The sequence below is a fragment of the Eublepharis macularius genome, chromosome 4 (genome assembly GCF_028583425.1).
Source record: "Eublepharis macularius isolate TG4126 chromosome 4, MPM_Emac_v1.0, whole genome shotgun sequence".
In the NCBI taxonomy this organism is placed as follows: Eukaryota; Metazoa; Chordata; class Lepidosauria; order Squamata; family Eublepharidae; genus Eublepharis; species Eublepharis macularius.
The window spans coordinates 166,375,848-166,386,496 of NC_072793.1; the positions used below are offsets into that span (position 1 = coordinate 166,375,848).

The 10,649-nt window shown below is 44.4% G+C and overlaps 2 protein-coding genes across 2 annotated transcripts; both read right to left on the minus strand.

The window, feature by feature from the left end:
• Positions 1 to 4,874: 4,874 nt before the first annotated feature.
• LOC129329422 (zinc finger protein 572-like) lies at positions 4,875 to 5,920 on the minus strand. Its single transcript, XM_054978995.1, has one exon. The coding sequence runs from the start codon at positions 5,577 to 5,579 to the stop codon at positions 4,977 to 4,979; it is 603 nt and encodes a 200-aa protein (XP_054834970.1). The 5' UTR covers positions 5,580 to 5,920; the 3' UTR covers positions 4,875 to 4,976.
• A 1,606-nt stretch (positions 5,921 to 7,526) lies between these two features.
• LOC129327764 (zinc finger protein 232-like) lies at positions 7,527 to 9,539 on the minus strand. The gene is made up of 2 exons (XM_054976522.1): positions 8,928 to 9,539; positions 7,527 to 7,652 (listed from the first exon to the last, which is right to left on the minus strand). Exons 1-2 carry the CDS (start codon positions 9,537 to 9,539, stop codon positions 7,527 to 7,529), a joined length of 738 nt encoding a protein of 245 aa, XP_054832497.1.
• Between the last annotated feature and the right edge of the window lie 1,110 nt (positions 9,540 to 10,649).

Genomic DNA, 10,649 nt, shown 5'->3' on the forward strand with positions numbered 1-10,649 from the left:
TATAATGATGGTGGCCCCTGATTCAGATGGGATTAGACACAGTCATGGAGAATATGCCCGACCCGTCAATGGCTATCAGCCGTAACAGAACCTCCAGGCGTAATGTACGTCTGGGTACCAGTTGCTGAAGGACAACAATAGGAGTAGGCTCTGAAGAGCAGAACCACAAGTGACAAAAGGCACAGATTGGACACTTGTCAGCTTCCCTCAAGTTTTGATGGGAAATGTAGGCAGCTTGGCGGAATGTTGGACAAATGACAGTTGAAAAGTCCATTGGACAGCAGACAGAGAGCCAAACTGCAAGACTAGGATGCCTACATTTCCCTTCAAAACTTGAGGGAAGCTGACAAGTGTCCAATCTGTGCCTTTTGTCACTTGTAGTTCCGCTCTGAGTCTCACTTGTGGGCTTCCCAGAGGCTGACCACTGGTGGAAACTGGATACTGGACTAAGTCCAGAAAGGCTGTTCTGATAGTCTTGTTTCCCTTCCTTCCTTCTCTTATCATACTTTTAAGTAGCTGGTTTGTGTGCTCTATCTGTGGCTCAGTGATAGAGCATCTGCTCGGCAAGCAGAGGGTCCCAGGCTCAATTGACAGCATCTCCAGTTAAAGAATCTCTGCCTGAGACCTTGGAGAGCCGCCGCTGGTCTGAGGAGACAGTATTGATAGTGGTGGACCAATGGCCTGAGTCAGTATAAGGCAACTTCATGAGTATGTGGTTTATTTAGATATCCTGTGCGTTTCCAAACACGAGACATCCAGTTTAAATCAGGGGATGCCATTTGGAAGCCACTGAAACCATCCAGTTAGGTTTCAAAGATCAGGAGCTGTGACTTGAGGGCAGAAAGACAAATTTGCTGCGCAAGGATCGTCTTATCATAGGCTAATGGGCCTGTCTGTCATCGAATGACTCTATTACTGTTTTTTTTTCTTTGTACAGTCCCTGTTTTGCAATTGCCAGCGGTCACAAGCAAAGAGGTGAGATGGACAAAGTCATGCTGTAAACCTATGTTGAGAGGAGGAGCAGATACTCTTCTCGGCTGGTCTTGTCCCTTTCTTTATCCTTCCCATATTATTCTTGACTGGTTTTAGTTCTGCACTCCACATCTGTTTTATTAAATGCTGTGAAACCAACGGCAAAGGAAAGAAAGATGCCGAAAGAGAACAAGGAAGAAAGAAAAAATGGGGGAGGTCCCGTCGCCTTCTTACCCTCCAACATGGTATATTTCCCTTATTTCCTTTCTGCTAGTTTTCAGATTTGCATCTACCATACCCTATTGTATCCGTTTTCACTGAATGTCCTAACTGTTGAACAAATTTGTATTTTTACTCTGTGAATGTCCTAGCTATTGATTATATTGAATTCACTTGCAGTATGTAATCTGCCTTGGATCTCAATGACAAAGGTGGACTATAAACAAACCATTTCCTCCATGTCTCTAGCCTATTCTTTACAGGGCTTTTTTGTTCATTTATTTAAAACGATTGTTAAATATGTCAAATTGGAAGGCAGGGAGGTACTGTATATTTTGAGGGTAGGCATTTTTCTAGTACAATATTTTCAAGGTCTCTGATTCTCCCAAGGCTTTTCAGTAGCTTTTATAGTATTTGATGCTGAGTGGCTGGCATGTAGGAAACAGGACTAAACTTCAAACCAGGCTTTAGTTCCAGAACTAGTGTGAAATTACAAACCTTAGCAGAATAGAGAGAGCCTTAGACCATGCACAAAGAGCATTCCCTTCATAATCGTGACAGGGCCGGTTTATTTTGCTGCCTGAGAGAGGAAATCCAAATCCCTCCCCCATAGTAATTATGTGAGACGCCCAAAGAAACTGCGAGGAAGAATTCATAGCATTCTTGTAGAAGGAAAGCTATGATCTTCAAACTGATCCAAGAGAGAGATCCTATGAAACTACTGATAAATTGTTATGTAGGCCCCAGAAACCTAATTAAAGGATTCCATGTTTGGGGCCGTTAGCAGAGTCTGTTGTGTGGCATAGGAAGCATGATTATAGGTGGTTGTGTGTTCTGCTGGCTGGCTGGTGTGTGCGTGCGTGTGCACGTGTGCAGGAGTGAAAATAACAAAAGCATACAATTGGTTTAGATTTAGAAAAGAAATAAGAGTTCTTTATTGCAGGAACTCCATACTCTGATAGGAAAAGAGGAGAGACAGATCCTAACTACCTATCTAGTCTAAGGATGGGCATGGATGGCCGGGCAAGGCCTGCATCCATGCTGCCAAGATGGAGGGAGGAGAAGGAGAGAGGTCTTGCCTGGAACAAAGCCAGGAAGAGAAGGAGTAAGAGGGAAGAAGCCAGGAGGAGGAAATCCTGAGAATAGCAATCTGCATTTTAAAGGGCAGTCAGAGCAGTAAACAATAGTAAACAGTAAACAGATTGCCCTGACCTCTCTATCTTCCTAACTCTTTGGTTTGTCCCCCTCTGAAACCTGATGAGATATACAGTGCTGGATCCTCCTCTTCAAACAACTACTCAGGTTCTAGGAAACCTATGTTCTATAGGTGTACCCTGGGTCAGTGGTTTTCAGCTTTCTTCTCTTTCTTTCTTCCACATTTGCTATGGAAACCCCCTGCATTTCTTCTGCAAATCCACAATGCATGGGACACACGCAAGGCTTCATCCTTAACACTGACCAACCCTCAGTGTTTGAACTGAGAGCACAACCTAATGCATATCAGTGTTCCCTGAACAACAGAAGTAGTGAAGCATAGCAAACTAGCCCTGTTCACAAGTTAAAGTGAGAACACATGTACAATCAATGTACTATGTATACTTGATCTTCCTTTATATGTGTGTCAAGTAATTCTCATGTTACATACAATGCATGTACAGCTGAATGTTTATCCAGGTACTGATCTCTGGTTTCACTCATAAAGTGAATGCGTGTTGGCTCCTTCTCACAAGCAGGTATAAGCACCTACATCCAAGCTGTACGTGCATTCACTGTAACTTGTGAACAGAGCTACTGTGTTTTGGGGACATTGTTTTTCACTAAACTTCTACGCTTCCCAGAGTATCCTGGAACCCAGTTTGAACGCCAGCGTCCTTACCCAACAGTGTAGAGTATGTTTTTATGGAGACACATGTTGATATTTATATATGAACTGTAGATTCACATATGAAGGTATTTTCACCGGTCAGTGAATGTTAACTTTATTGTTTTAAGCTGACAAGAAGAAGCAACTGCCAACAATTACAGGAAGAAACAGAAAGTGGGCATTTAGACCGAAGCAAAACTCCGTGATGAATTAAGAGATAAAATCCAAGATGACTCTTATACTGGCCTGCTGGATACCTGAGAAAGGCAAAACTCCATTTTGGAAATCAGGAAACATCAACTGTAAGAGTAACATGAATATCACTGTCTGCCACCCAGGCAAAAGGATCCACCCCTTATTTAACTGGTGCCCCATCAATGTTGAGGTTTCTGTAGATGGTGAACAGGAATTTCACAAGTTCTCTCAGGAATGTGTTAAGTAGAAATTTCATCCTTCCAGGTCTAGACATAACAACAGCAACATTCGATTTATATACTGACCTTCAGGACAACTTAATGCCACACTCAAAGTGGTTTACAAAATGTGTTATTTTTATCCTCCTGACAATCACCCTGTGAGGTGGGTGAGGCTGAGAGAGCTCTGAAAGAGCTGTGACCAACCCAAGGTCACCCAGCTGGCATCAAGCGGAGGAGTGGAGAATCTAACCCAGTTCTCCAGATTAGAGTCCTGCCACTCTGAACCACTACACCAAACTAGCTCAGCTCAAACCAACCTTCCTTCACATGGAGGGCGATAACATCATACTACTTTGAACTTTCGTAACTGGCTTTTCACAAACCATGCCAGTGGCTGTCTCTGCCTTGTAAAGTAATGATTGGTTCACATCATCAAGAGGTGGGCACACACCTTCTGCCCAGTTTTGATGGGTTCAGGGTATATTGGACACCCCAGTGCCTTTTTAGTAAAGGACTAAGGGCTGGCATTGTAACTTACTGGATGCCTCCCTTAAGCATATGCTTTGGGCATGTCCAGTTATTTGATCTTTGGGGGAAGAAGTTGTTATTCATATTAATTTTGTATTAGAACAATCATTCATTTTTGAGGATGCTTATGTACTTTTAAATTATTTTAAGCTATTTGGCTGTCTGCTGGAGGCTAACAGATTACCAACAAAAATGGACTCTTTATACCCTTATTGTCGGTAAAATAAGTACTTAGTTTCCTGGAGGTAAAATGTAGATGACTGGGGAAGGCAATAGCAAACCACCCCATAAAAAGTCTGCCAAGAAAACGTCATGATGCAACATCCCCCCATGGGTCAGTAATGACTCGGTGCTTGCACAGGGGACTACCTTTACCTTTTTATGTCCTTATTGCAGCTAAAAAGGCTTATCTTACTCCACTGGAGAAACAAATACATTCTGTAATTCAATGGACTAAGGACCTTACAACCTTATCAATATTTGAATGTACGGAGCCAATAATTGCATATAGACTTCTTTTTAGATATTCAGAATTTTTAATTGATGCTTATGTGCCACTATTGTTGTCATATTTTTATTTCTATTTTGTATAAGGTTTGTTTTAAATTTTAAAATAAAATGTAAAATGTTTAAGGTGGTACAGTCCTCTCAGCACTTTATCACCTCATTCAGCTACATATGTAGACCCGCCTGGTTCACACATGCAGAATGGTGACTGAATGGACACTTTAGACTGAAGGGCGGGGGGAATGCCATTCTTGAATGCTTCCTTATGTTAAGAATTCCCTGCAAATAGAAAATCAGTACTGCAAGCAAACAGAGGGAGCAGAACTTTACTCCCTGCTGCACTAGTTTTCTACTTGAATGTTTTTTTAAATTTTATTTTATGGAAAGAAACATCCAAAGTTGGAATCCTGCAGCCCCTAAGTAGGGAACTAAACCCAACCACCTCACTGTCCCGCATGTATGACCCCAGTCTAGTGCTCAGGTCTTGCTTTCAGCACCGAACTCTTTAATGACTTCACTCCAATGTGCACCCTTTGATGTTTCTTAAGGTCGGAGCTGGAAGTGAAGCTTTTCACACACTCGGAGCACTTGTATGGTTTCTCTCCTGTGTGGGTCCTCTCATGTATGACAAGATGTGTCCTCTGACTGAAGCTCTGTCCACAGTTTGCACACCGGTATGGTTTTTCTCCTGTGTGCACCCGTTTGTGCATGATGAGTGTTGTCCTAGTGCCAAAATACTTCCCACACTCAGAGCATGCATAGGGCTTCTCTCCCGTGTGAGTCCTCTTGTGGGAAATCAGTGACGCGATCTGATTGAAGCTCCGGCCGCAGTCCGTGCAATGGTAGGGCTTCTCGCCCGTGTGGATCCTTTTGTGCCTTATAAGCTGAGAGTTAATGCTGAAGCTTTTCCCACAGTCTGAACATTTGTAAGGTTTCTCGCCGGTGTGGGTCCTGTTGTGTGTAATGAGTGAAGACTTCCAGCCAAAGCTTTTGCCACACTGTAAGCAGTGATATGGTTTGTCTCCCGTGGAATTCCCTTTGTCTACAATGAGGGATGCTCCATCCTTGTACATTTTCCCACACTGTGTGCCTATATAAAATTCTTCTCCTGTTTGGATAATCTGATTCTTCAGGCAGTCAGAGCTTTGTTGGAGATTTTTACACTCTGTACATGATTTTCTTCTTTTATGCCTGAGGATGCCCTCCTTCACTGTAGTGCCACACAAACTTTGGTCAACTTCTGTGCAAAGCACAACTGTCTTTTCTGGAGAGTTTCCCTGTTGTGTTTCTAATCCCTGCCAATTTAAAAGCACTTCTTTCTCAGCATGAAAGAGGAAAATACTCCCTTTGGCTTTTTCCAGCAATGTCTCATTGAGTTCCACTGGCCCAGGTCTTTGCAATGGAAGATTCTCTACTTTTGTCTTCATTTGTGCTTTAACTGTGGGATTTAAATAAAAGATTTATTGGTTCAATAGGAACAGAAACCTTCCCAACAGGCAGGAGCATGAAATAAATTAAGGCCGTCGTCACACGGGCTTTTATTTAGCGCTAAAATGGCGCTATTTCCCGGCAAACACCCACCTTATTCCAACACTGTAGCGATTTTCTCTCTTCTGCTTTGTGCTTGATAGTCGTGCTATTTTGTGCCTCAGTGTGAATGCCTCACATCGATGTATTTCGCCTTGCAACGTCCTATGCCCTCCCTTCAATCCCAGAATCCATTTCTTCCTGCGACTCCCCTTTTTTAAATTTTATTATGTCCTTATAACGCCATAACGACATAACACAGTGCAAACTTTCTGCTGAAGTAAAAATGACTCAATCGCCATGGCAGAGTCTTCAGCGATGGGGATCATGCCAGACAGGGAGTTTTCTGCGGGCAAAGGGCTATTTATATAATTTCAAAGTTGGAAAAACAAAAGGGTCGTAATGTTTTGCTCTAACGGAATGTTTATATGCTGTTATTCCGTTATAGCGGAATTAAACGCCAGAATAATAAAAAAAAAAGAGGGAGGAGCTGCTTCTGCGTGGTTAGAGAGAACAGAACAGAGTGCTTCGGTGTGGACAGCTGGTAGCGCGAAGAGCCGTTAGGTGACCCAAAGAAACGTTACTGTGCCGATAACAGGTAGGACGCTATATGCTGTAAATTTAACGGAAGAGATGCCCGTGTGACGACGGCCTAAGAATGACTAAGCCCTGAAATGGTCTACCTTGTAGGACTGTTGTGAAGATTCCAACAAGAGAATATAGGTGTACAATACTGAACAATTTTGTGCTATATAAATGCTAAATATTATCAGTACAAAATGATCACAGGGACATTCTTTATTTTAAAAAAGGTCTACTTTGAGTTAGGATTGTTTGTGTTAAAATGCAGTCCTTTCTCGAATGAGTTCAGGGCTGCGTGGTCTCCCTTTAATCCTCAGGGAACTGGTGTGGTATAATGCTTAGCTGCTGGCCAAGGACTAGGGAGATCTGGGTTAAAATATCCTGGTTCTGCCATGTAAGTTCAGTACCTGACCTGAGCCAATCATTCTCTTAGAGCCAGTTTGGTGTAGTGGTTAAGATTGCGGGACTCTAATCTGGGTTTGATTCTCCACTCCTCCACTTGAAGCCAGCTGGGTGACCCTGGGCTAGTCAGGGCTCTCTGGAGCTCTCTCAGCCCCACCCACCTCACAGGGAGTTTGTTGTGGGGATAATAATAGCATATTTTGTAAACTGCTCTGAGTGGGCATTAAGTTGCCCCGAAGGGTGGAATATAAATAGAATATTGTTGTTGTTAGCCCAATCCTTGCAAAACTGCATTTATAGACCCTCTTACATTGTTTATTTAATCTGTCTAATCTCATTCCTCTGGCAATAAATTCCACATTTTAATCACCCGGGTCAAGAACAGTTTCCTTTTGATTGTCCTGAATCTACTCTCCATCAGCTTCATTGGATGTCCTCAAGTTCTAGTATTTACCCAGGTCCAGAAAAGGAATTGTCTCAAAAGGGCTTTGCGAAAGTTAGGTGCACACCTAGAAACCCTTACCAAGCGAGCGAGCCTCCTCCTCCTTTTCAGGTGTTGTCTCCATGACCAGTTGCACTTTCACTTTGTCCTCTGAGAGGGATTTATTAGCCACCTCCTGCAAAGTCTCCAGCATCTGAAACAGCAACAAGAGAGGAATGGAGTGGGTGACTTAGCAGCGTTCCATGAGATGAGATCTCACCTCTGCTGCAAACTCCCTTGGAGAGATCATGGGTGCACCACTCTGCCCCAGGCACTGGCAGTCTGGAGTCAGCAATACTGGCCTGCCTTACAGGGCTGTTGTGAGGATTGAAGGCGTCACCTGTTCCAGTTGGAACTCTACTCCCCTTGAAGGAACAGGTTTGTAGGTTGGGGCATTCAAGCCTACTGCTGGATAACTAGGTGGCAACTGTGTCTAGGAATGCCCTTTACAATCTTTGACTGGTTAATCAGCTATGGCCATTTCTGGGCAGGAAATATCTTGCCACTGTGGTGCATGCCCTGGTTACATCTAGATTGGATTATTGCTCTGCACTCTACATGAAACTGCCCTTCAGATGTATTAGGAAACTTCAATTGGTGCAGAATGCTGCAGCCAGGATGCTAATTGGAGTGGGTCACGGGGAACATATCACTCCAACCCTGGCTCATCTACTTTGGTTTCCAGTTGGTTTCCAGGCACAATCCAAGGTGACCTTTAAAGCCCTATATGGTTTGGGACCAACATATCTGCTCCATTATAAACCCACCCAACTCTTCTGGTCATCTTCGGAGGCCCTGCTTCACTCCCCCTCTTCTGAAATGCAACCCATAACAGGGCCTTTTCAGCAGTGGCATCAAAACTCTGGAACTCTCTCCCCAGGGATACTCATCTGTTCCTGACGAATCTTCTACCTGTGTGGGTGAGACTTTTTGTTTCATTTGGTGTTCGCTCAGTGATCCTTCTTTCCTTCTTGATGTTTTAATTATTGCTTTTATGTTTTTGTATGTATTTTAGCTCTGGTTTTAATGATATGTTACTTTTGTTGGTTTTAAAGATGTGATTTTACTACATATGTTTTAATTTGTTAACCACCTTGTTGGCCCTTATGAGGGCAGAAAAGTGGGGTGTAAATTTTGTAAAAGAAATAATAAATAAAAATAATAAATACTGTGTTCATATATGTGAATATCTTTAAACACTGAACAAGTAGTACCAGTGTGACAGACTACTAATTTGGGACTTAGAAAGACATGTAGGTAACTGAATGCAAAGACATAGTCTGTGATCTAATTTTTCCCAAACTACCTCCCAGGGTTGTTGTGCAGAAAAACCCTACACATGTATTACATTTAGATGCAAAGTCGCTCAATGCTGTCATTGAAATGGCCCTGATTTTTTTCCCCCTCTGGGCCTTTCAAAGAGTCTCACCTTTGGTTCTGCTCTCTTAACCTCTTGCTGTCCCGCTAAGAAATCTTCAGCAAGGGCCACTGCCTGGGCAGAGGATTTAGGGCCACGTTCCCTTACCCAGCTCTGCATTTCTTGGGGGAGGATGCTCAAGAACTGCTCCAAGATCAGCAGCTCCAGGATCTGCTCTTTGGTGCGGCTTCGTGGCTTCAGCCACTCATAGCAAAGTGCTCGGAGATGGCGGAAGACCTCTTGGGGTCCCTCAGCCTCCTGGTAGCCGAACTGCCTGAAGCGCTGGCGCTGTATCTCCAAGCCAACAGCGTCCTCCTCTGGAATCTCTTCCTTCACTTTCACAGAAGGATCCAGGCTGTTGAAGGCCTCTTGTGCTTCGCAGTCTGGAAAGAATCGTGCCACAGAGTCCCCTGTTGGATGTTGACTGGAAACAGCTACTCCCACGAGGGAGTCTGGAGGTTTCTTACTGTCATCCCCTGCAGAGGGCTTAGGGGCCTCTGTTTTTTTCAGTCCTGTGTTATGGGACTTCGCTGCCTTCAGGAACTCCTGCCATCGGGCTTCCCAACACTGCTGCAGCCCCTCCTCTGGGTCCTCCTTCACTTGCTGTAGAGCTGTCAGACACATTCTCCTCATCCCAGTTCAGACCGCATGAGCATCTCTTCCAGCTAGCTCCAACCTCTTCTCTTCTTTGCATCCTGTTGGGTCCTGTTCTTCCATTTTTATCCTTGGCGCTAGTTCCTGCCAAATGAGAGCCAGTGTGGTGTAGTCGTTGAGACCAAGACTTGGAGAAACCTAAGTTCAAATCTTCACTTGGCCAAGAAATTTACCAGGGTGACCACGGGCCAGTCACTTATTCTCAGCCTAACCTACCTCTCAAGGTTGTTGTGAGGATACGAGAGGAGAACCTCCTGGAAGGAAAGATAGGATACAAATGAGCTACATAGCTGGCTAGCAAGTCAACCAGCCACAATAACTCTTTCTGGTTTTTCTGAGTGCCAAACTGAAGGAGAAGATCCGCACAAATTTACCCAGTATGAAGCAAGGGAGGGGTCTATTTTTAAACAAAAAGGGAACATGCGGACAAAAGGAACTAAATCCTACTGCTTCCCCTATTCCACCCCACTTTGTCCTGGCATTTGCGGTTATTTCCTTGAAGTCTAGCTTTGATACTGCAAGTGAAGTGGAATGGGAGGGAAATAGTGGGGGGGATCCAGCCAACTTCCTTACAGGCTTCCTCCAGCCTAAGGTGCCTTCCTCCAACAGAAGAGCCACTTAAGTAGAAGGAAAGGTGTGGTGTGTATGTATATGTCTCGCTCAGGGCTTTTTTTCCAGCAGGAACGCGGGGGAACGGAGTTCCGGAACCTCTTGAAAATGGTCACATGGCTGGTGGCCCCGCCCCCTGATCTCCAGACAGAGGGGAGTTGAGATTGCCCTCCGCGCCACTTGGTGGCGCGGAGGGCAATCTCAACTCCCCTCTGTCTGGAGATCAGGGGGCGGGGCCACCGGCCATGTGACCGTTTTTTCCGAGGGCAACCCATTGAGTTCTACCACCTCTTTTCCCCGAAAAAAAGCCCTGGTCTCGCTCTCTCTCCCCGCTTTTCTCAGTGGAGTGGCAGGATAGGGGTAGGATCCGCCTGGCAAAAACGAAAGAGCACAGAAAAGTGAGGTGACAGAGGGAGGCACGATTTAGCTCCCCTCCCTTATGCAGTCTGTTTTTGTTTTTTAAAAAAAACA